Source organism: Saccoglossus kowalevskii, chromosome 18, assembly GCF_978046115.1.
Source record: "Saccoglossus kowalevskii chromosome 18, keSacKowa6.1, whole genome shotgun sequence".
Taxonomy (NCBI): domain Eukaryota; kingdom Metazoa; phylum Hemichordata; class Enteropneusta; family Harrimaniidae; genus Saccoglossus; species Saccoglossus kowalevskii.
Genome location: NC_140658.1, coordinates 21,719,755 through 21,746,573, shown reverse-complemented (window position 1 = coordinate 21,746,573; position 26,819 = coordinate 21,719,755). Strand labels below are relative to the sequence as shown.

At 37.3% G+C, this 26,819-nt stretch overlaps 1 protein-coding gene across 2 annotated transcripts in view; it reads left to right on the top strand.

Annotated features, from left to right (window-relative positions):
* The window catches only part of LOC100374450 (uncharacterized), a 64,312-nt gene extending 39,008 nt beyond the window's left edge, over positions 1–25,304 (top strand). For both annotated transcript variants that reach the window (XM_085493162.1, XM_085493163.1), the window contains 22 exons: positions 1,027–1,065; positions 1,178–1,252; positions 1,772–1,825; positions 2,309–2,362; positions 2,924–2,977; positions 3,261–3,323; positions 5,623–5,676; positions 5,970–6,023; positions 6,726–6,779; positions 6,919–6,972; positions 9,131–9,184; positions 9,452–9,505; positions 10,444–10,650; positions 11,313–11,420; positions 11,793–11,864; positions 12,076–12,111; positions 13,310–13,387; positions 17,304–17,450; positions 17,600–17,654; positions 20,857–21,048; positions 22,006–22,083; positions 22,578–25,304. In XM_085493162.1, coding sequence (XP_085349288.1) covers positions 1,027–1,065; positions 1,178–1,252; positions 1,772–1,825; positions 2,309–2,362; positions 2,924–2,977; positions 3,261–3,323; positions 5,623–5,676; positions 5,970–6,023; positions 6,726–6,779; positions 6,919–6,972; positions 9,131–9,184; positions 9,452–9,505; positions 10,444–10,650; positions 11,313–11,420; positions 11,793–11,864; positions 12,076–12,111; positions 13,310–13,387; positions 17,304–17,450; positions 17,600–17,654; positions 20,857–21,048; positions 22,006–22,083; positions 22,578–22,765 — 1,824 coding nt within the window. In that variant the 3' untranslated portion in view covers positions 22,766–25,304. The remainder of the gene's footprint in view (positions 1–1,026; positions 1,066–1,177; positions 1,253–1,771; positions 1,826–2,308; positions 2,363–2,923; positions 2,978–3,260; positions 3,324–5,622; positions 5,677–5,969; positions 6,024–6,725; positions 6,780–6,918; positions 6,973–9,130; positions 9,185–9,451; positions 9,506–10,443; positions 10,651–11,312; positions 11,421–11,792; positions 11,865–12,075; positions 12,112–13,309; positions 13,388–17,303; positions 17,451–17,599; positions 17,655–20,856; positions 21,049–22,005; positions 22,084–22,577) is intronic.
* The last annotated feature ends 1,515 nt before the right edge of the window (positions 25,305–26,819 follow it).

Genomic DNA, 26,819 nt, shown 5'->3' with positions numbered 1-26,819 from the left:
TTACCAGTAGTGGTTGGTAGTTTGTATTCACCAGTAGTGGTTGGTAGTTTGTATTTACCAGTAGTAGTTGGTAGTTTGTATTCACCAGTAGTGGTTGGTAGTTTGTATTTACCAGTAAGTAGTTGGTAGATTGTATTTACCAGTAGTAGTTGGTAGATTGTATTTACCAGTAGTGATTGGTAGATTGTATTTACCAGTAGTGGTTGGTAGATTGTATTTACCAGTAGTGGTTGGTAGATTGTATTTACCAGTAGTGTTTGGTAGATTGTATTTACCAGTAGTGGTTGGTAGAGTGTATTTACCAGTAGTAGTTGGTAGATTGTATTTACCAGTAGTGGTTGGTAGTTTGTATTTACCAGTAATGGTTGGTAGTTTGTATTTACCAGTAGTGGTTGGTAGAGTGTATTTACCAGTAGTAGTTGGTAGATTGTATTTACCAGTAGTGGTTGGTAGTTTGTATTTACCAGTAGTGGTTGGTAGTTTGTATTCACCAGTAGTGGTTAGTAGTTTGTATTTACCAGTAATGGTTGGTAGTTTGCATTTACCAGTAGTGGTTTGTAGTTTGTATTTACCAGTAGTGGTTGGTAGTTTGTATTCACCAGTAGTGGTTGGTAGTTTGTATTTACCAGTAGTAGTTGGTAGATTGTATTTACCAGTAGTAGTTGGTAGATTGTATTTACCAGTAGTGGTTTGTAGTTTGTATTTACCAGTAGTGGTTGGTAGTTTGTATTCACCAGTAGTGGTTGGTAGTTTGTATTTACCAGTTATGATTGGTAGATTGTATTTACCAGTAGTGGTTGGTAGATTGTATTTACCAGTAGTGGTTGGTAGATTGTATTTACCAGTAGTGGTTGGTAGATTGTATTCACCAGTAGTGTTGGTAGAGTGTGGTTACAAGTAGTGCTGATAAATCATTAATATTGGTAGATCCATGTTTCTGAGTGTTGGTGGATCATTATTGCCAGTGTTATTATTGCATAAAATACACTTCTGCACTCAGAGAAAATATCTATCTTATAATTGCAGGGCAGTCCTGGTGATGCAGGTCCACCCGGACCTCCCTTGGTAAGTATTTAAACTTTGTTCTACCCTAAGAGATTAAAACACTGCTCACTGACATCATTGCTCTTAAAATCATGAATTCAAAACAACAATCTTTGAATGTTTGAATCAACAGAATTTTGAGCATATTGCCAATCAACTACAGGCTGTGAAAGGAATGCCAGGTCTGCCAGGACTCACTGGACCCAAGGTACGTACTTAAAGGGTGGTGGTCATCATGCATGTCCGAATTTCATGTAAACAAACAATGTATCTCACACACGTTGTGTACGCCGCTATGAGTCTCACATTGAACAGGTCGCGACGTGACGACCACTGCTCTTTAATCATATTACCCAGAAACTTGCTTTCACTCCCAAGTCCACTTTTGATGTCCCTCACAAATTAAATATTTTCTTTAACATATTAACTCAGATATGTAGGTAAAGGAAAAATATGTCCATATGATTAAATATTAACAATAAAATACTACACCAACGGATCTAAGGTCACGGGTTTGGATTTGAATTATTATTGAGATATACGAGTCAATCAATACTTTGCAATGAATTACCACAGACTATAATTACTCACTACCATTTTCAATATATAATAACTCAAGTTATAGTTTAATATGTTTTTTGTCAGCCAATGCTTCTATAGCAAGTACTGGTGGTGATATTTTTTATTCAGCCATATATATTAATAATCCTAAATGTGTTTTCCCCAGGGTTCCAAAGGAGAGTCTGGTGAACCCGGTGTACCAGGACCAGTTGGGGCTACTGTAAGTATTTCCACATTATAGTACATGAGATATCTTTCATTATATTATACCAGTGTTTCACCGCCTTGAAAATGTTGTTGGGATATTGGTCGAAAGATTCTCTAATATGTATGTGCCCTATGACTCCTGTGCTATTTCATTGTTATAGCGTCTTTATTTGGGCTTAAAATATAAATGACAGATATTAATACTAAGTCACTAATATTTAAATATTTAAGAGTTAAATGATGTTTAATTGAAATGAAATTGTTGACTATTGTTTGGTTTGTACTGATTAACACATTTCAGAACAAGCTCCGCTCAAAAAACAACATGTTTTCAGCTGTTGCCATGGTAGTGGTACATTAGGTGCAAAAGTATTCAAAAATCCATGGTATTGTCTAAAATCTTTAGTTTTAAACTTAATCTCAATGATTTAATCTCATGGCAATTAAGTTATGGACAGGGACTATGTCATTTAAAAGTGAATTCTTGATTTTTTAGGGAAGGGCAGGACCTAGAGGATTTTCAGGACCACCTGGTCCACCCGGACCTTCTGTGAGTATTTGTAGTCTCAGTGAATGAAGTGAAAATGTATGATATTGATAGCTTCAGTCACTTTTTCTCACCCTTGTACACTAACACTATCTCACTGATCCTCACTGATTGATGCACTCACTCACTCATACTCATTCAGACAATCACTGAGTTTCCAATATTACTCAGTTGCACTCACTCATTGATTCACTCACAAACTCACTCGCTGCCCGAGTCAAAAACCTTCAAATGGCACTGTGACTCGCCTTTAACTCATTTGCTCACTAGCTGACTTACATTCAGTAAAATTTGCCAAGTCTCACTGTTACTCACTGAACTCATTCACTCAAACTCGCTTACTCAACTTTCAGACATTCATTGACTCACTTTTCTCATATATGCTAACTCACTGATTCACTCACTGACATGCAGTTTACAGTATAAACATTCTTTTTTGGTGATTTTTGAAAATTAACTAAAATTAATTGTTCAGATTTCAAACATGTACCTACAAAACAAAAACCTGATTTCAACTATTTTAACTAATGTTATCAATATTTGCTTTGTTTCATTTCTTTATAGGGTTCACCTGGTATTATCTATGGTAATGATGGAGACCAAGTGGGAAGACTAAGAGTGAGTTATCATATCTTAATCCGTACCGTATTAATATACATGTATGGGCATTGAAACCTTATATAGGGTCACATGACGTGTCCATGATTATCACATGACATCCCTGCAAATATCACATGACTCCCATTTGAAGATTTCCAAAGAGATGTCCAGTATAGTGAGTGACACTACTTCCAAGTCATGGGATAATCCAAAGTAATTCTATTCATTATACAGTTATTTATCTAGGATACTTTTTTTGAGCACTTGCAATGTACATCAACTATATTTTGGATAATTCTAGGGAGATGTTGGAGTTCCAGGTGAACCAGGCTCTCCAGGTATTCCTGGAATGACTGGGTTTAAGGTAAGTACATGATGTTCACATGATGTCCACATGGTAGCCACATGATAAGCTAATAGTATTTATTGTTATAGGGTCAGCCAGGTGCTTCGGGTTTTCCAGGTATGCCTGGTATGCCAGGTTTTAAGGTAAGAATGTGTCTGGCTCAAAGAGTAGATAGATGCATAGATGCAAAGCATGTCGCATAGATATACGTAGCAATAGTAAGTCGCAGCCTGTCTGGTTCTAGTATAGACATAAATATAACAAAGCCTGTCTGGTACCAGTATAGACTTAGATGTAACATAGCCAATCTGGTACAAATGTAGATGTAGATATAACAAAGTCTGTCTGGTACCAGTATAGACATAGATGTAACATAACCTGTCTGGTACCAGTATAGACTTAGATGTAACATAGCCAATCTGGTACAAATGTAGATGTAGATATAACAAAGTCTGTCTGCTACAAGTATAGACATAGATGTAACAAAGCCTGTCTGGTTCCAGAATAGATGTAAAATAACATATCCTGTCTGGTTCCAGAATAGATTTAAAATAACATAGTCTGTCTGGTTCCAGAATAGATGTAAAATAACATAACCTGTCTGGTTCCAGAATAGATATAAAATAACATATCCTGTCTGGTTCCAGAATAGATGTAAATTAACATAGCCTGTCTGGTTCCAGAATAGATGTAAATTAACATAGCCTGTCTAGTTCCAGAATGGATGTAAAATAACATAGCCTGTCTGGTTTCAGAATATATGTGAAATAACATATCCCGTCTGGTTCCAGAATATATGTAAAATAACACAGCTTATCTGGTTCCAAAATAGATGTAAAATAACATATCCTGTCTGGTTCCAGAATAGATGTAAAATAGCATATCCTGTCTGGTTCCAGAATAGATGTAAAATAACACAGCCTATCTGGTTCCAGAATAGATGTAAAATAACATATCCTGTCTGGTTCCAGAATAGATGTAAAATAACAAAGCCTATCTGGTTCCAGAATAGATGTAAATTAACATAGCCTGTCTGGTTCCAGAATAGATGTAAAATAACATAGCCTGTCTGGTTCCTGAATAGATGTAAAATAACATGGCCTGTCTGGTTTCAGAATAGATGTAAAATAACATATCCTGTCTGGTTCCAGAATAGATGTAAAATAACATGGCCTGTCTGGTTTCAGAATAGATGTAAAATAACATATCCTGTCTGGTTCCAGAATAGATGTAAAATAACATAGCCTGTCTGGTTCCAGAATAGATGTAAAATAACATAGCCTGTCTGGTTCCAGAATAGATGTAAAATAACATAGCCTGTCTGGTTCCTGAATAGATGTAAAATAACAAAGCCTGTCTGGTTCCAGAATAGATGTAAAATAACATATCCTGTCTGGTTCCAGAATATATGTAAAATAACACAGCCTATCTGGTTCCAGAATAGATGTAAAATAACATATCCTGTCTGGTTCCAGAATAGATGTAAAATAACATAGTCTGTCTGGTTTCAGAATAGATGTAAAATAACATAGCCTGTCTGGTTCCAGAATAGATGTAAAATAACATAGCCTGTCTGGTTTCAGAATAGATGTAAAATAACATTACCTGTCTGGTTCCAGAATATATGTAAAATAACATAGCCTGTCTGGTTCCAGAATAGATGTAAAATAACATATCCTGTCTGGTTCCAGAATAGATGTAAAATAACATATCCTGTCTGGTTCCAGAATAGATGTAAAATAACATAGCCTGTCTGGTTCCAGAATAGATTTAAACATATCACAGCCTGTTCGGTTCCAGTGATATAGAAATATAGAACTAACATAGTCTGTCTGATTACAGTATATATCTAGCATGTTGTTATACGTTTTGACACTAGCATAGTTCAAGTGGCATATTTAAATGCGGCAATGCCCAGGTTTCAAATCAGTATACTATTTTACTTTATGTCTGGCACATTGTAATAGATCATTGTTTCTGGTACACTTGATTAAAATAATTTCTGGTACAGTGTTATGTCATTTTGTCACTGCAAAAAAAAAAACATTTGTTTGTTTGTTTTTGAATAATGATGGTTAAATGTTATATAACCATGATTTTGATTTTGACTGTATTACAGACTGCCAGTATTTGGAGGCATTCATACAACTGAGCAAAGTTCTTTGCTTTAGGTTGAATGAAAAGCAAAATATAAATATTTGTAAACTGTACTTAGTTACAGAATTTCGTCAATATTTTGAGTGCATTAGTTCGTATCACTGAGTAATATCATGTTTATTTTATTTATTAATTATTTATAATCATTGTCTATTTTTAGGGTCATAAAGGTCACCCTGGACGTAATGGAGAACCTGGTAAAGATGGCATAGATGTGAGTTTAACTTTTCATCTATTCCTGCATTTGATTACATTGCATTCTGCTGACCACAGTTCTTACTATGAATACCAACGCTTGCAAATTTAGAATGTTATCATGCTGCTTCTGCTTTGCATCATGGGAAAATAACATTTGCGTTGAACAAAAACAGAAATTGACATAATCTCGCTGATTATTATCTTCCATGCATTTTAATTAACGTCAAACTTCCGAAACAATAAATCTCTCTTCAATGTATGCGCTGTTGTTTACCACCTATTTTAACATATACTGTTATTCATTGACAGGGAACGAAAGGTCAGAAAGGAGAAGCAGGACCACGTGGTAGAGATGGGATGAATGTAAGTCTCTCGTTTGCACATCAAATTACCCACAATGCATCGACAAACATTAGTTTAGCGCAAAAATACCCATAATGCAATAGGAAACATCAGCTTTACATTGTGGGAATTATCCATAATGCATCAGCAAATATTAGTTTTATATTGTTAAGTTACCCATAATGCATTAGCAAATATTAGTTTTTTACTGTAAAATGCCCACAATGCATTAGCAAACATTAGTTTTATACTGTAAAAAAATACCCATAATGCATTAGCAAATATTTAGTTTTTTACTTTAAAAAATGTCCACAATGCATTAGCAAATATTAGTTTTATACTGTAAAAAATGACCACAATGCATTAGAAAACATTTAGTTTTATACTGTGAAAATTCCCCACAATGCATTAGTAAACATTCAGTTTAATACTGTGAAAAATTGCCACAATGCATTAGAAAACATTTAATTTTATACTGTAAAAAATGCCCACAATTTATTAGAAAACATTTAATTTTATACTGTAAAAAATGCCAACAATTCATTAGAAAACATTTAGTTTTTTACTGTAAAAAATGCCCACAATTCATTAGAAAACATTTAATTTTATACTGTAAAAAATGCCCACAATTCATTAGCAAACATTTAGTTTTATTAGGACCGAGAGGAGGAACGAGCGGTTAATTCCAGGAATTGAAACTCTTATTTTATTTGTACATTACAGGGTGTTCCGGGAAGACAAGGTGAGCAAGGATCACTGGGCGACAAAGGAGAAATCGTAAGTGACTAAGTGACTACTACAAAGATGACACTAGATGTGAAAATATTACAATATTATTTTTGCTGCTATTAATTTGAGTGTGTAATGCAACAGTCATTTGGTGTTTAACAGTACATGATTTGATTTTTCTTTCTAGGGTCAGCGTGGTTTTCCAGGAACTCTTGGACCTACTGGACCCATGGGACCCAGAGTGAGTATATTTTTAGAACAGAATAAGCCGAATTAAAGCAATAATTTCCCCCAAGACATGTGGCATATGGACTCTTACATTGAATTGATTACATATATAGTGCAGGTAGCAACATATACAGTACATGTAGCATCATATACAGTGCAGGTGGCATCATATACAGTGCAGGTAGCAACATATACTGTACAGGTGGCATCATATACAGTGCAGGTGGCATATCACATACAGTGTGGGGACATCATATACAGTGTAGGTGGCATCATATACAGTACAGGTGGCGTCATATACAGTGAAGGTGGCATCATATACAGTGCAGGTGGCATTATATACAGTGCAGGTGGCATCATATACAGTGCAGGTGGCATCATACACAGTGTAGGTGGCTTCATGTAAGTGCAGGTGGCATCATATATGGTGCAGGTGGCATCAAATACAATGCAGGTGGCATCATATACAGTGTAGGTGGCATCATATACAGTGTAGGTGGCATATACAGTGCAGGTGACATACAGTGTAGGTGGCATCACATACAGTGCAGGTGGCATTATATACAGTGCAGGTGACATATACAGTGTAGGTGGCATAATATACGATGTCGGTTCATCACATACAGTGTAGGTGGCATCATATACAGTGCAGGTGGCATCATATACAGTGCAGGTGGCATCATATACAGTGTAGGTGGCATATACAGTGCAGGTGACATATACAGTGTAGGTGGCGTCATATACAGTGCAGGTGGCATTATATACAGTGTAGGTGACATCATATACAGTGCAGGTGGCATCATATACAGTGTAGGGGCATCATATACAGTGTAGGGGCATCATATACAGTGCAGGTGGCATCATATACAGTGCAGGTGGCATCATATACAGTGCAGGTGGCATATACAGTGCAGGTGGTATCATATACAGTGCAGGTAGCAACATATACAGTATAGGTGGCATCATATACAGTACATATGGCGTCATATACAGTGTAGAGGGCATCATATACAGTGCAGGTGGCATCATATACAGTGCAGGTGGTATCATATACAGTGCAGGTAGCAACATATACAGTGCAGGTGGCATATACAGTGCAGGTGGCATCATATACAGTGTAGAGGGCATCATATACAGTGCAGGTGTCATATACGGTGCAGGTGGCATATCATATACAGTGCAGGTGGCATCATATATAGTGCAGGTGGCATCATATACAGTGCAGGTGGTATCATATACAGTGCAGGTGGCATATCACATACAGAGTGGGGACATCATATACAGTGTAGGTGGCATCATATACACTACAGGTGGCGTCATATACAGTGAAGGTGGCATCATATACAGTGAAGGTGGCATCATTTACAGTGCAGGTGGCATCATATACAGTGCAGTGGCATCATATACAGTGTAGGTGGCTTCATGTAAGTGCAAGTGGCATCATATATGGTGCAGGTGGCATCATATACAGTGCAGGTGGCATCATATACAGTGTAGGTGGCATCATATACAGTGTAGGTGGCATATACAGTGCAGGTGACATATACAGTGTAGGTGGCATCATATACAGTGCTGGTGGCATCATATACAGTGTAGGTGGCATCACATACAGTGCAGGTGGCATTATATACAGTGCAGGTGACATATACAGTGTAGGTAGCATAATATACGATGTCGGTTCATCACATACAGTGTAGGTGGCATCATATACAGTGCAGGTGGCATCATATACAGTGCAGGTGGCATCATATACAGTGTAGGTGGCATATACAGTGCAGGTGACATATACAGTGTAGGTGGCATCATATACAGTGCAGGTGGCATTATATACAGTGTAGGTGACATCATATACAGTGCAGGTGGCATCATATACAGTGTAGGGGCATCATATACAGTGTAGGGGCATCATATACAGTGCAGGTGGCATCATATACAGTGCAGGTGGCATCATATACAGTGCAGATGGCATCATATACAGTGCAGGTGGCATCATATACAGTGCAGGTGGTATCATATACAGTGCAGGTGGTATCATATACAGTGCAGGTGGCATCATATACAGTGCAGGTGGTATCATATACAGTGCAGGTGGTATCATATATAGTTTCAATCAAGATATGCTATATTATGTTATAATTACAATAAATACAACAATTTGTTTATACTTACAGGGTATGGAGGGGCCACCAGGTGCCAGAGGAGAGATGGGTTTGAAAGGTGAAAGAGTAAGTATTGACTATAGTATACAAATACTGCGATTGATAGTGTGGAGTTAAAATTTATTTATCAAAACATGAAACATACAATGCATAATTTACTTGGTGATTGATTATATTGTTATGTACCTAGCAGGGAATGATCTACATCACTTTTCACAGTCTTCATAAATAAGTGATTTTCTGTTCACTGAACAACGTGACTACTGAGTGATCCCAGTTGATCATCTTGACTCATTGAGGTCAGGCTATAACATCTTATATGGTCATTTATAGGGGCCAGCTGGAAGGAATGGTCTTACTGGTACGCAGGGACAAAAAGGACAAAAGGTACGTCTCACCTGATAGATATCTTACCTCATATGTCATTATATGGAAATTATATATATTTTTCAAGCTAATGAAATGCACAAGTGCTTGATACCATTGCTATACAATGTGAAAAAAATAACAATATTTTTTTGTGTACTTCCTTGTTAACACATCCACCTGATGATGGTTTTATGCCATTCATATCATCTATCTGTTGATGTAAGGTATTCACTTAAGCCAGATATATATTTGTCAGCTTTGGCCGATTTATCGCTTATTAATTGGCATCTGTTGAATAACTGACCAAGACATGAATTTGTTTTATTCCAAATCATTTAGTTGAAGACAATTATGTACTCAGTTGTTTCAGCATTTTGAATACTAAAGTTGCTTCAAAATCATTCTGCATAATTTTGTTTACATTTCTTTTTAATTGTTACTCAAGTGCCTACAGCAATGGAAAATTATGTCCATTTACCAATATTGAAACATCAGATTACTATCCCAAATTGTCAATTCTCAGTCATGAAAAATTAAAAAAAGATGTATGATATATAAATGAAATAAAATATGACAACTTTAATGTGTGGAATTCAATTATAATTTAGTGTTGGTTCATATCATTACAATTACCTGTATCACATGTGTAAAGCCTCTAACAAGAGGTCTGGTGGGAAGAAACAATGCAAGGTGAAATTACCAATCAACGAAGTCTGAGTACTGTAAAATACTTTATTTTAGCTGGAATTATTTTTTGCTGAAAATACATTTTTGGTGCTTTGTATGGAATTTATTTTCACTGATTTTTGACAAGGTGAATGTAAAATATAGGAAAAAAGGTATATTTGCTGAATTTTATTTTCACTGAATCATTCCTTTGGCGAAAATTAATTCTAAGTAAAAATAAATTATTTTACAGTATATGCTTTATTCACTGTTGCATTGTTCTTATATAGGGTGAGGCTGGTATGGACGGGATGGACGGAGCACAGGGTCCCCAGGGACAGAAAGGAGCCCAGGGTGACGTCGGATTAATAGGACCTTCAGGAAAGGATGGTTTCATGGGATTGACAGGTCCACCTGGTCCAACTGGACCAGCGGGAATGAAAGGAAATCAAGGAAAGCAAGGAGAAACTGGATCCAGAGGAGCTAGAGGATTAATGGTAAGCTTGTAACCATTTTGATGGAAGTGTTTCTTCTCTGTTGCCCATATAGACTTTTGAATATCAAATTCAACATTTCAATTCAACAAACAAAAAATTTTCACTAAATAATTTGTATAGTTCTTAAACCATTTCACGACCAGACTTTCTCCCCAAATTATTCTGCGCTTTTTTCTTATAATTCTCCAATATTTCTTAAAATAGATCTTAATCAATTTTCAGTTTTTACTCAAAACATTTGACTATATTTGTCCCAATCTTCTGAAGGAAAATGCAGACTATAAACAGGACTATTTTGTGAATTTGTAATAAAAATAGGGAACTGGTGGGGAAAAAGTTACACCAGTTACGTTTTGGCATTTTAGTAGGTGACCAGTTGGTGATGTCACAATCTCAAAGGACCAATCAAACTTGACTCTCATGGGATGTAATATGGAAAAATATTTCATGTCCTTATGCTTCTGCATATGATACATGTGATGAGACATTGTTCATCTACTGATTTTTTCAAAATTCTGACAAATCTTTCGTGAAAACACATAAATATAAAGAGGTTTTAAAAATTGCTACTGCTCAGTGTATCCAATATAGTGTAATGCTGGTTCCATCTATCCATCTACCCCACTGGAAGTTGATTACTGGTTTATACTTTTTATTTACAGGGGGTACAAGGAATGCAGGGATTGCCAGGTCTTGAAGGCCCAATTGGTAAGAAAGGAGATCGAGGCCAGACTGGTGTTGCTGGAGATCCTGGAAATCAAGGACCTATGGTGAGCAATAGTGCCCTCTATGGGCAATGAGACAATTTAACGTTTGCTTTTGTTTTTGTCTTTCTATTTTTTGATCAAGTTATGTAAAAAGTCAAAAATAATAAGCATAATTGAAGTTTGACTACTACTTCTTTTTTTCACAGAAGTGAAACTTTATTGAAAACAGGGTTCTGGAATTTCTTTCTATAAGTTGTCCTTTAAAATCATATATTCTCGCATAGTAAGTTTTCCTGCGCCACTAGACATGGTTTTCCTGGAAAAAGTGTTTGCATTATAATTGATTGGCCATGAATGTTGGGATTGACGATTTAATTATTCACTTTATAAAAAATATATACAAGCTCATTGTTAATTCATGTAAATGTACTACAGGGACCGAGAGGCGAGACTGGACCTGTGGGATTGAAAGGACAGAAAGGTGATCTTGGTGTTCCTGGCATCCAGGTAAAATAAAGAAAGTGACAAACTGTATTCGTGACTGCAACTTAGGAAATACGGGAAAAGCAAAAGCTGTCCGATAAAGTATAAACTGTTTATGTGTCATTTGAATAAAGAAAAGTTTTAGTAATGTTCATGAGAATTAATGCAAAATGTTGCCTATGGATATGATTTCAAGAACTTAACTATCAATTTTTTCTCTATCGTCACTGTTTAGGGTCAAACTGGATTTCCAGGTCCTGTTGGTATGAAGGTAATAAATGAAGTTTTAAATCATAATTTATATAATTTTTTTCTCCAGTGCACACGCAATGCATCCTGGGAGTACAAATTACTGTAAAAGGCTTATTTCGCTGACTGAAAATGCGCTAAATTAAAACCCAGTGAATATGTAAAATTTAGCATAGAACACATTATCTAAATAATAAAACCGTGAATTTGAAACCCACTAAATATGCCTGAAATGCTAAATCAACAAAATTTAAATCAGTGAAAATTAGTCATTTTACAGTACCACCCTGCATGCAAGATTCATGAATTTAGTAGTAAAAATTGAAAATCTAGATATAATTTTTCAATAAATGATTTTCAATATTTCTCACAACATGCATGAATGGCTTGGATTGAATGTCTATTTTGAACTTGCAACTTTGTTTTCGAAGTTCAATGTTGAAATACCGACTTTTTGATAGTGAACAGTAAGGTTGGGAGGAACTGAAACACCTTCCCAAAACTCTTCAAAGCCTGGTCAGGGTCATCTCAAGGTCACATGTTGATTGCATGTGTATTGGGGGTTAGAAGGTCACCCCTCAAAATCTTTCAAGGAAAGGTCAAGGTCATCTCAAGATCACATGTCACATTTTGGAGATATCTGAATACTGTGAAATACTTTATTTTAGCTGGAATTAATTTTCGCTGAAAAGACTTTTTGGGTGTTTTGTATGGAATTTATTTTCACTGATTTTAGACGAGTCGAATGTAAAATATAGGAAATAAGGTATATTCGCTGGATTTTATATTCACCGAATCATGCCTTCAGCGAAAATAGCAAAAATTAATTCCAAGCAAAAATAAAGTATTTTACAGTAATGTGATTATTGCTGCCACTGACCTCTGCACTTGTCAATTACAACAGAGCTTTAACGGCCGCAAAGTCGCTTGTTTATGAGTTGAATGGCCATAGCGTGTCATTGTTTACACCCATGAGCCTTTGCATTTTTAGCGTATGTCGTTATCGTCGCTTGGGACTCAATTCCCGTGCATGCACAGGTGACGATTTTCTTGCATTAATTATAGTGAAATATAGGGTATATTTGCTGGATTTTATTGTCACTGAATCATTCCTTCAGTGATAATAGAGAAAATAAAGTTAAAATATGGAATTTTACAGTACACACTACATTTCTATGAGCCCTTATTGGATGCTGACGATTTGGTTGATTTGTTTCCAGGGCAACCAGGGTATCCACGGTAGAGAAGGTTTGATGGGACAAAAGGGAGACCAGGGACCACCAGGAGTAATGGGATTGGTAAGTCATGTCAAACTTTTTACATTGAAAGTGAATATTACATGGTGGCCTGCTTTACTGCTGTGAGATATGGTATATGGTGAGATATGCAATACAGTCCTATGCAATACAGTCCTATGCAATACAGTCCTATGCAATACGGTCCAATGTAATACAATTCTATGCAATACAGTCTTATGCGATACGGTCCTATGCAATACAGTCCTATGCAATACAGTCCTATGCGATATGGTCCTATGCAATACAGTCCTATGCGATAATGTCCTATGCAATACGGTCCTATGCAATACAGTCCTATGCAATACAGTCCTATGCAATACAGTCCTATGCAATACGGTCCTATGCAATACAGTCCTATGCGTTAATGTCCTATGCGATATGGTCCTATGCAATACGGTCCTATGCAATACAGTTCTATGCAATACAGTCCTATGCGATACGGTCCTATGCAATACAGTCCTATGCGATAATGTCCTATGCGATACGGTCCTATGCGATAATGTTGTATGCAATACAGTCCTAGGCGATAATGTCCTATGTGATACGGCCCTATGCAATACGGTCCTATGCAATACAGTCATATGCAATACAGTCCTATGCGATACGGTCCTATGCAATACAGTCCTATGCGATACGGTCCTATGCAATACAGTTCTATGCAATACGGTCCTGTGCAATACAGTCCTATGCGATAATGTCCTATGCAATACGGCCCTATGCAATACAGTCCTATGCAATACAGTCCTATGCAATACGGTCCTATGCAATACAGTCTTATGCGATAATGTCCTATGCGATACGGTCCTATGCAATACGGTCCTATGCAATACAGTTCTATGCAATACAGTCCTATGCGATACGGTCCTATGCAATACAGTCCTATGCGATACGGTCCTATGCAATAATGTTCTATGCAATACAGTCCTAGGCGATAATGTCCTATGCGATACGGCCCTATGCAATACGGTCCTATGCAATACAGTCCTATGCGATACGGTCCTATGCAATACAGTCCTATGCGATAATGTTCTATGCAATACAGTCCTAGGCGATAATGTCCTATGCGATACGGCCCTATGCAATACGGTCCTATGCAATACAGTCCTATGCGATACGGTCCTATGCAATACAGTCCTATGCGATAATGTCCTATGCGATACGGTCCTATGCGATAATGTTCTATGCGATACAGTCCTATGCGATACGGCCCTATGCAATATGGGCCTTTGCGATATGGTAAAATGCGATATTGTCCTATGTGATATGGTCCTATGCAATACAGTCCTATGCGATATGGTCCTATGCGATACGATCCTATATGATATGGTCCTATGCAATAATGTCCTATGCAATATGCTATGCAATATGGTCCTATGTGATATGGTCCTATGCAATACAGTCCTATGTGATAATGTCCTATGCGATACGGCCCTATGCGATAATGTTCTATGCGATACAGTCCTATGCGATGCGGCCCTATGCGATACGGCCCTATGCAATATGGGCCTTTGCAATATGGTAAAATGCGATATTGTCCTATGTGATATGGTCCTATGCAATACAGTCCTATGCGATATGGTCCTATGCGATACGATCCTATATGATATGGTCTTATGCAATAATGTCCTATGTGTTATGGTCCTATGTGATATGGTCCTATGCAATACGGTCCTATGCAATACAGTCATATGCAATACAGTCCTATGCGATACGGTCCTATGCAATACAGTCCTATGCGATACGGTCCTATGCAATACGGTCCTGTGCAATACAGTCCTATGCGATAATGTCCTATGCAATACGGTCCTATGCAATACAGTTCTATGCAATACAGTCCTATGCAATACAGTCCTATGCAATACGGTCCTATGCAATACAGTCTTATGCGATAATGTCCTATGCGATACGGTCCTATGCAATACGGTCCTATGCAATACAGTTCTATGCAATACAGTCCTATGCGATACGGTCCTATGCAATACAGTCCTATGCGATACGGTCCTATGCAATAATGTTCTATGCAATACAGTCCTAGGCGATAATGTCCTATGCGATACGGCCCTATGCAATACGGTCCTATGCAATACAGTCCTATGCGATACGGTCCTATGCAATACAGTCCTATGCGATAATGTCCTATGCGATACGGTCCTATGCGATAATGTTCTATGCGATACAGTCCTATGCGATATGGCCCTATGCAATATGGGCCTTTGCGATATGGTAAAATGCGATATTGTCCTATGTGATATGGTCCTATGCAATACAGTCCTATGCGATATGGTTTTATGCGATACGATCCTATATGATATGGTCCTATGCAATAATGTCCTATGCAATATGCTATGCAATATGGTCCTATGTGATATGGTCATATGCAATACAGTCCTATGTGATAATGTCCTATGCGATACGGCCCTATGCGATAATGTTCTATGCGATACAGTCCTATGCGATGCGGCCCTATGCGATACGGCCCTATGCAATATGGGCCTTTGCAATATGGTAAAATGCGATATTGTCCTATGTGATATGGTCCTATGCAATACAGTCCTATGCGATATGGTCCTATGCGATACGATCATATATGATATGGTCTTATGCAATAATGTCCTATGTGTTATGGTCCTATGTGATATGGTCCTATGCAATACAGTCCTATGCGATATGGTCCTATGCAATAATGTCCTATGCAATACGGTCCTATGCGATATGGTCCTATGCAATACAGTCCTATGCGATATGGTCCTATGCGATACGATCCTATATGATATGGTCCTATGCAATATGCTATGCAATAATGTCCTATGTCTTATGGTCCTATGCAATACGGTCCTATGCAATACGGTCCTATGTGATATGGTCCGATGCAATAATGTCCTATGCAATATGCTATGCAATAATGTCCTATGCAATACAGTCCTATGCAATATGGTCCTATGCAATACAGTCCTATGCAATATGGTCCTATGCGATACGATCCTATATGATATGGTCCTATGCGATACGATCCTATATGATATGGTCCTATGCAGTATGGTCCTATGCAATACGGTCCTATGTGATATGGTCCTATGCAATAATGTCCTATGCAATACGGTCCTATGCGATACGATCCTATGTGATATGGTCCTATGCAATAATGTCCTATGCAATACGGTCCTATGCAATACGGTCCTATGTGATATGGTCCTATGCAATAATGTCCTATGCAATACAGTCCTATGCGATATGGTCCTATGCAATACAGTCCTATGCGATATGGTCCTATGCGATACGATCCTATATGATATGGTCCTATGCAATAATGTCCTATGCAATATGCTGTGCAATAATGTCCTATGTGTTATGGTCCTATGCAATACGGTCCTATGCAATAATGTCCTATGTGATATGGTCATATGCAATAATGTCCTATGCAATACAGTTCTATGCGATATGGTCCTTGGCAATACAGTCCTATGCGATATGGTCCTATGCGATACGATTCTATATGATATGGTCCTATGCAATAATGTCCTATGCAATATGCTATGCAATAATGTCCTACATGTATGTGTTATGGTCCTATGCAATACGGTCCTATGTGATATGGTCCTATGCAATAATGTCCTATGCAATATGCTATGCAATATTGTCCTATATAATATGGTCCTATGCAATAATGTACTGTGTGATATGGTCCTATGGAATATGGTCCTATACGATATTGTCCTATACGATATGGTCCTATGCGATATTGTCCTATACGATATGGTTCTATGCGATATTGTTCTATGTGATATTGTCCTATATGATATGGTCCTATGCGATATTGTCCTATAAGTTTTTTAAAATATGTTATTAATAGCTGATAATGATTTTTACATAAATGCAAAGAAAAGGGTGAAATAATTTTACTATGTTTATCTTGTAGCAAGGCATGAAGGGAAATCAAGGTGAAGTTGGAATTCAAGGACCACGTGGTGCCGAGGGTATGCCGGGAACGCAAGGGGATGTTGGTAGGAGAGGAGAAAGAGGTCTCAGAGGTTATCAAGGTATTCCTGGAGAAACAGGAAAACCAGTAAGTGCCTCTATGAATTTGACCTGATTTTGTGCACCTAGATCAATATTATGCTCTGTGTTGTCACAATTAGTTAATTATTTCGTTTAGAAATTCGTGTGAAAATAGTCAACCAACCAATTGCTGATATTTGTTTGTTGTGTTGCCAGGGAGACACACCCTCTGAAGAGAAGATAATGGAGATGTGTGCTCGTGTGTTACAAGGTGAGTTTATACCATACTGTGTGGCTGTGTGTTACAAGGTGAGTTTATACCATACTGTGTGGTTGTGTGTTACAAGGTGAGTTTATACCATACTGTGTGGTTGTGTGTTACAAGGTGAGTTTATATCATACTGTGTGGTTGTGTGTTACAAGGTGAGTTTATACCATACTGTGTGGTTGTGTGTTACAAGGTGAGTTTATACAATACTGTGTGGTTGTGTGTTACAAGGTGAGTTTATACCATACTGTGTGGTTGTGTGTTACAAGGTGAGTTTATACCATACTGTGTGGCTGTGTGTTACAAGGTGAGTTTATACCATACTGTGTGGTTGTGTGTTACAAGGTGAGTTTATACCATACTGTGTGGTTGTGTGTTACAAGGTGAGTTTATACAATACTGTGTGGCTGTGTGTTACAAGATGAGTTTATACAATACTGTGTGGCTGTGTGTTACAAGGTGAGTTTATACCATACTGTGTGGTTGTGTGTTGCAAGTGAGTTTATACCATACTGTGTGGTTGTGTGTTACAAGGTGAGTTTATACCATACTGTGTGACTGTGTGTTACAAGATGAGTTTATACCATACTGTGTGGTTGTGTGTTACAAAGTGAGTTTATACCATACTGTGTGGTTGTGTGTTACAAGGTGAGTTTATACCATACTGTGTGGCTGTGTGTTACAAGGTGAGTTTATACCATACTGTGTGTTACAAGGTGAGTTTATACCATACTGTGTGGTTGTGTGTTACAAGGTGAGTTTATACCATACTGTGTGGTCATGTGTTACAAGGTGAGTTTATACCATACTGTGTGGTTGTGTATTACAAGATGAGTTTATACCATACTGTGTGGTTGTGTGTTACAAGGTGAGTTTATACCATACTGTGTGGTTGTGTGTTACAAGGTGAGTTTATACCATACTGTGTGGTTGTGTATTACAAGGTGAGTTTATACCATACTGTGTGGCTGTGTGTTACAAGGTGAGTTTATACCATACTGTGTGGTTGTGTGTTACAAGGTGAGTTTATACCATACTGTGTGGTTGTGTGTTACAAGGTGAGTTTATACCATACTGTGTGGCTGTGTGTTACAAGGTGAGTTTATACCATACTGTGTGGTTGTGTATTACAAGATGAGTTTATACCATACTGTGTGGTTGTGTGTTGCAAGTGAGTTTATACCATACTGTGTGGTTGTGTGTTACAAGGTGAGTTTATACCATACTGTGTGACTGTGTGTTACAAGATGAGTTTATACCATACTGTGTGGTTGTGTGTTACAAAGTGAGTTTATACCATACTGTGTGGTTGTGTGTTACAAGGTGAGTTTATACCATACTGTGTGGTTGTGTGTTACAAAGTGAGTTTATACCATACTGTGTGGTTGTGTGTTACAAGGTGAGTTTATACCATACTGTGTGGCTGTGTGTTACAAGGTGAGTTTATACCATACTGTGTGTTACAAGGTGAGTTTATACCATACTGTGTGGTTGTGTGTTACAAGGTGAGTTTATACCATACTGTGTGGTCATGTGTTACAAGGTGAGTTTATACCATACTGTGTGGTTGTGTATTACAAGATGAGTTTATACCATACTGTGTGGTTGTGTGTTACAAGGTGAGTTTATACCATACTGTGTGGTTGTGTGTTACAAGGTGAGTTTATACCATACTGTGTGGTTGTGTGTTACAAGGTGAGTTTATACAATACTGTGTGGTTGTGTGTTACAAGGTGAGTTTATACCATACTGTGTGGTTGTGTGTTACAAGGTGAGTTTATACCATACTGTGTGGTTGTGTATTACAAGGTGAGTTTATACCATACTGTGTGGCTGTGTGTTACAAGGTGAGTTTATACCATACTGTGTGGTTGTGTGTTACAAGGTGAGTTTATACCATACTGTGTGGTTGTGTGTTACAAGGTGAGTTTATACCGTACTGTGTGGCTGTGTGTTACAAGGTGAGTTTATACCATACTGTGTGGTTGTGTGTTACAAGATGAGTTTATACCATACTGTGTGGTTGTGTGTTACAAGGTGAGTTGATACCATACTGTGTGGTTGTGTGTTACAAGGTGAGTTTATACCATACTGTGTGGTTGTGTGTTACAAGGTGAGTTTATACCATACTGTGTGGCTGTGTGTTACAAGGTGAGTTTATACCATACTGTGTGGCTGTGTGTTACAAGGTGAGTTTATACCATACTGTGTGGTTGTGTGTTACAAGATGAGTTTATACCATACTGTGTGTTACAAGGTGAGTTTATACCATACTGTGTGCTCGTGTGTTACAAGGTGAGTTTATACCATACTGTGTGGTTGTGTGTTACAAGGTGAGTTTATACCATACTGTGTGGTTGTGTGTTACAAGGTGAGTTTATACCATACTGTGTGGTTGTGTGTTACAAGGTGAGTTTATACCATACTGTGTGGTTGTGTGTTACAAGATGAGTTTATACCATACTGTGTGGCTGTGTGTTACAAGGTGAGTTTCTACCATACTGTGTGGTTGTGTGTTACAAGGTGAGTTTATACCATACTGTGTGGTTGTGTGTTACAAGGTGAGTTTATACCATACTGTGTGGTTGTGTGTTACAAGGTGAGTTTATACCATACTGTGTGTTACAAGGTGAGTTTATACCATACTGTGTGGTTGTGTGTTACAAGATGAGTTTATACCATACTGTGTGGCTGTGTGTTACAAGGTGAGTTTCTACCATACTGTGTGGTTGTGTGTTACAAGATGAGTTTATACCATACTGTGTGGTTGTGTGTTACAAGGTGAGTTTATACCGTACTGTGTGGCTGTGTGTTACAAGGTGAGTTTATACCATACTGTGTGGTTGTGTGTTACAAGGTGAGTTTATACCATACTGTGTGGCTGTGTGTTACAAGGTGAGTTTATACCATACTGTGTGGTTGTGTGTTACAAGGTGAGTTTATACAATACTGTGTGGTTGTGTGTTACAAGGTGAGTTTATACCATACTGTGTGGTTGTGTGTTACAAGGTGAGTTTATACCATACTGTGTGGCTGTGTGTTACAAGATGAGTTTGTACCAAACAAAAACTTTCTGTAACACAGTCAGTGAGAATATAACAGTTATAAGAGAGGTACCACCAGCTTTTTACACACACACTTAATAATTGTCTTGAAGAAAAAATAAAATGTACGTTAAACTCAGACAAGACAAATCTGTTCACAGAACAACTTGAAGTGGTTGCATCCAAACTTCGGGGACCACCCGGAGAACCTGGACGTGGGCACCCTGGACTTCCTGGTGAACCAGGTAAGCAAGGACAACAAGGAGCAAGAGGATTACAGGGTCCACCAGGGCAACAAGGTGTACGAGGATTGCGTGGACCGCAAGGAGTACAGGGAATGGTTGGACCTAAAGGCAAGTTTGTTTTTATGTTATTGTGGCTGTTTTTGCATGAGTGTTGAAAATGGGTTATGCATTTGGACTTAAAACGTCCAATAAATAAGGAGTTTTTATAAGTAAACTAGGGGGTTTCAGTACCTTATCATTATACATAAGTTCATGTAATACAGGACAGCTTTGAATCACAGAAGTATGTTTTCTGATGACCAAACAACCCTCATTGAAGCGTCTTGTTACAAAAGCTCATTGATCGATGTAACACATGAGGGCATTTCTATATTATAGTAAGAAGCTGCTCTTGCATGAACATTCTAGACCCTGCATGTTTATTTACAATTGTAAAATAATAAAAGCACGTACTGTTCCGTTGTGACAGTATATTCCTCCCAACAAACATTTAGGAGTTTTCAGGAGTACGTCAGCAAGTGGTGCACATCATTTGGTTCATGTTCGCGCAAGATTCCTTTCCAATCTGTGCACATGTATTCTTGCTGCAGCCTGGTAGCCAACTGTACATTGTTTTCAGTCATTGTAATTCCCGCTTGACAATTGTACGAAAATTTCAAATGACGTCCTCGTAGTACATTGTTGACATTGTCCCCCAGGTGAGATTCATACATTCAACACGGCTTTGTTCACATTGTGATAAAATACAGCTTTATGCCATTGAGAGGATGGTCTACAGAGATGTTAGTTAATTGCCAGCGGTTGGTTGTTTTGTATGTCTACTCATACTGGGTCTTTGCCTTGTGTGCTTTGCATCTATATACTGTTGTTTTGACAGTCATGGAAAACACTGTACAATCTTTTCATGCAGAAATTTACAACTTTTCCAGGTTTATTTCCCATAAACAGGATTACGGTAATCCAAAGGATGCAGAAAGAAGAAAAAAAAGTGACTTCTCAGTTATCAGTCACAATTGTAAGATCCTTGATCATTTGTAAAAATTCTGTCCATGATTATTTTTGTAGGCGAGGATGGTGCGAAAGGAGTTCGTGGTCAAGAAGGCAAAGGCATCATGGGTCCAGAAGGACCTCCTGGCAACCCAGGTATGCGTGCAATGTCCTTGTAATTCAATGTAATTTAACTGCTTTCATTCAATAGGAATAATTTTTGTTACAGAGAACATTACATTTTCAGCACTGATCTTTTTCCCTTTGACTAGGAAACATATTAACAGTCACAAAACATAGTAAAGTCACAATAGATGACACATGGTCAAATCATTTAATGATAACTTGCAAAATGATTTATTTGTAAAGTAAAATAGCTGCCAAGGCCTGCTAATTTAAATTTGTCTGAAACTATTAGAAATGTTCCCAATTTCAGAATTTTATTGCATTCATTAACACAAAAGTCACTGACATTCCCCGTTTTAGGATAAAATTTAATAATTTCCCTTGAAATTTGTAATAATGTGTCTCTTACACAAAAGTGATTTAGCTCATACTAGCCATGAAATTCACATGTTAGACAAATATGTCTCATTTCATGAACTACGAGTGTGAAAGCATAACTTACCGACTCGTATCATGCATTTCAGGTGTTCCAGGTCCACAAGGTCTTAGCCTACCGGGACGGGACGGCGAAAGAGGTCCCCCTGGCCCACCTGGCATCACTGGTGAACAAGGGCAGGTTGGTTTACGTGGCCCTCCTGGTTACTGTGAATATTGTAACTATGCACCAGGATTGTCACCAATGGGATTGAGCCAGAAGAACATCAAAGGATAGGTAGCAAAATCAAACAATAGAGTAATGGCGCCCTCTATGGCAACTCATTGCACTTGAGGAAAGTAGTACAAACATTCAAATGACTTGAGGTTTTGTCCACTGACAGAAATTATTTTATTTCACACAAAAATGTTAGCATTTAGGTATTTTATTAATTGTCTATTATGATGTGGGAAATAAATTGATGTATTTCTCCATTGGATTTATAAATACTGACATTCGTTTGTCATTTTTCCACTTGTTTTGGCAAGAAACAGATAATTATTTGCGAGACATTCACAATGGTGAATGATTTGCTTGTTAACTGAATACTGTTCGTCGTTTGTACTGTACACATGACTGTCACATGACACAATGTCATTTATTTTTCCCACAAATTCATTCGAGAATTTACGTTATCTGCCTCTTTCCAAAACGCCATTTTTTCTCAAATTTTATGTATATGCTGAAATTGTATTTTATTGCTTGTAGTTGTTATAACCTCAAAAGTCTTTGTATTTTGTTAGCCATCCACCCCTATTTACTACAATGGATTAGCCCAGGAGGACATTGATAAAGGCTGTATGTGGTGGCAGTCTACACTCATCAGTATAGTATGAAAAACAATATTTTTTTTTTTTGTGGCTGCATGACCTGCCAATGTACTTCCATATATGGAGTCAGCTTGGTATACATATGTATGACATCATATCCTGTTTAAAAATGCATTATGGGTAATATCACTCGTGTTGTACAATGGTTCATATACAATAAATTTAGTCCTGGCTGATTAACAAAATTAATTTTGAGCTGGGGAATTTTTTTGTTTTTGCTAATTAGTGATACAAGGTTATCTTGAGAATACCAAAAAATATGCATGAAGGCAGTACAGCAGTCGCATTCTTGTGATAATCTTATTATCAATCAATCTTTGCTTGTAGCTTGATATGGTAATGAAAAAAAGTTTTGTGCATTAGCATTTAGTCATTGTTTTCTATTTCTATTACGGTACAAGGGAAAAATTTGAACGAGTGCAGATTACAGCTTTTTACAGGACAAATCCTATTGTTTTGGGTGTGCCGATTGTAAAATGCTCATCTGAATACAAATTTCTGCCACCTACATGTATTATGTAACATGGTTTAGAAAATAGTCAGATGGTCATTTTAATGTATCGATACTGTAAAGTACGCCATCACTTCAGTGGTAGATTTTTGGCTATGCACAATTTTAATCTCCTCTATAAAAATACAATAAAATTAACGTACAAGCATACTGATCAGGGAAATACCCAGAATTTATCGACTTCTACCTTAACACAGCAGTAGATGTATATGAAGCCATATAATCCAGAGCAACTATCTGTTAAGGGTAGACAGTCTATGTTAAGGGGAGCGCTAAATTTCCAGGACGGAATTGGATGAACAAACAACACAAACTAGGTCAGAATAGTGCGATGTATCAGTACATCAGTCCATCCCAAATTTTAAAATATCTGCAGTTGATGAAAGAGCATTCCAACTCACATTACAACCTCAGGGAATCAGTATTTTGATACAAAAGACCCATAAACAACACCTCCCAAAAAATTGACTATTACACATTGACGATTAAAAACAACAATTTTCAGACGAAGGTCACAAAATATAACTGTCTTGAAGGTACTTCATATAAAGTTTTAGGTGATAGAAGGTAGAAATATTTGTTACCAAAGCTCTGAAAAATTAGATTTTTAGTTCAATAGAGCCTTATTTTAAGAAAAGAAATGTCTACAACATAGTGTCATTCAATTTATTTTTTAAAGGATAGCCAGTGGACGAGTTTATCACACATTGTTCAAAATCAATTTAATGCATAATATTACCCACAATGCTCATCAACAGGATATGACATCGCACAACTCCCAGGACTCAAGCAATTAAATTTGTTGAAAAGATTCTTTTTTTTTTACCTCAATTTCATTCATGGTGCTATTTGTTAATTTTTTTTTTTATATAAATATATTATTCTAGATTAAAATCTGAAATATACCACTTGCCTGCGTTTCTGTTGCAGCAACAAATGTACCGTTCATTTTTTTTCTTCATCTGTGGAAATTTATTTTTTAGTCTGAAATTAGTGTCACTGGTAAGATGCAACCAAAGAGTCAGCTGGCATACGATTAGTGGTAGTAACAAATGCGACCGAGGTATACTATATGAATCGTCCTCCGACACAAAACTGTGGTGACCTCATTTTATAAATCTCAATAAAATTCTCATTTATATTACCACTTGTGGGCCAGCTGACTGTGCATGTAAAGCATACTCGAAGGGAAACAAATTTTCATGGATGTCATCCTTTGCCAAACAATGAAATCAAGTTTTTTCATACAGTACACACAAATAAAACTGATTGGCTGGTTTGTTCAAGAGACTAAAATCTGCATGTTGCTATAGGAACCAATAGGCTGTTAAATTGTAATTCATATTTTCGTGACATTGTATTGTTTTTATTGGTGCTAAAGAACACATTAGCGTGGTTTAGTGATTTCATGCAAATACAACTGTCCTTTTTTACATTGCTGTTGGAAAGTTCATCGACACCCTCCCCACCCCGAATGATTGAACCATGCAAGTCACTAGTGAATATTCACTCTGCGCCACTCGCTGTATATACCGTAATATGGAAGAAATCTATATACCCCAAGAGCTGGGAAAATGCACTTCTGCTCAGTGTGCTCTGCAATTTTGTTTGTCTCACAAATCATGCAAAACCGCTCATTCATGATAAAACATAAGGATGTTCAATAATAAAGATATAGTTTACTGGCAACGTAATGAAAATGAAACTTTGAATAATGTTTCATGTCATTTTGATCAGCGGCGACACACAAATCGCGAGTGGTGCCATCTTAAATCCCGCACAACCCACATGTGAACTAATTACTTCAGCGCTTCAATGTTATATGGTTATATCAGTTTTAGTACTTTAGAATACTTTATTTTCGATTGGAATTTATTTTCGCTGAAGGGATGATTCCGTGAAAATAAAATCCAGCGAATATACTTTTTTTTCCTATATTTCACATTAAACTCATGAAAAATCAGTGAAAATAAATTCCAAGCAAAACGCCCAAAGAGCCTTTTCAGCGAAAATTAATTCCAGCGAAAATAAAGTATTCCACAGTAAATCATTAAAAAAAATTGCTTGGCTGAGCTCACTTGCCAGGCAATATTATCTGTCGATTTATGTGCAAACATAAGTATAATTGGGGAATGCCCAAGCCAGTTACTTCATGGTATGGTACACCAAGAAAAGTGCCAACTATGTTTACCTGCGAGTATACATGTAGCAATTTTCCTTTAAAATTAGAATGGTGGTACTGGAAATACACCCATAAAATGGCTAATTTGTATGCATGAAATTTAAATCCTGAACTAAATATGTAGTTTAGCCGAGACCAGCTATGCGCAAAGTTTCTTTCAAATCTGTTGAGTGAATTTACTATGTAAACATGTAAAACACATTGTCAAAATATGTACACTCATTGCATGATGACTACCACTTTTCAATAGTGTTGGTCTATCCATTTAGGGATAAGTTGTTCATTGGAATGTTAGGTGTCAGGAAAATGTAAATTTTATATTGAGCTAGTTTTTTTTTTTTTTTTGAGGGGGGGGGGGGGGGGGGCAGGTCAGGAAGAATTGCTCACTCCATGGCCAAGGTAGACACGTTGTCACACGACAAATTAATGTAATTTCATCGCAATGGTGTACATTCAAATAACCCAGGTGTGCATAATATGCAGGCAAGACCCATATCAAACACTCATTAAAATAACTCTTACATCATTCAGAACACGGATGTAGTGGTCATTATGGTGGCAGGCTAAAAGCGAGGGGAGTATCTGTAGTTTACCTGCGCATCCGTCAGATGGCCATAGCGCGTCTGTTTACAAACAAGTGTCTACCCATGAGCCTTTGCATTTTCAGCGAGTGTTATAGTCGCTTGGAACTAAATTCCAGCGTGGGCGCAGGTGATACCCCTCACGCTTAACATTCTCCCATAGACATTACGTGTACGAAACTAAACA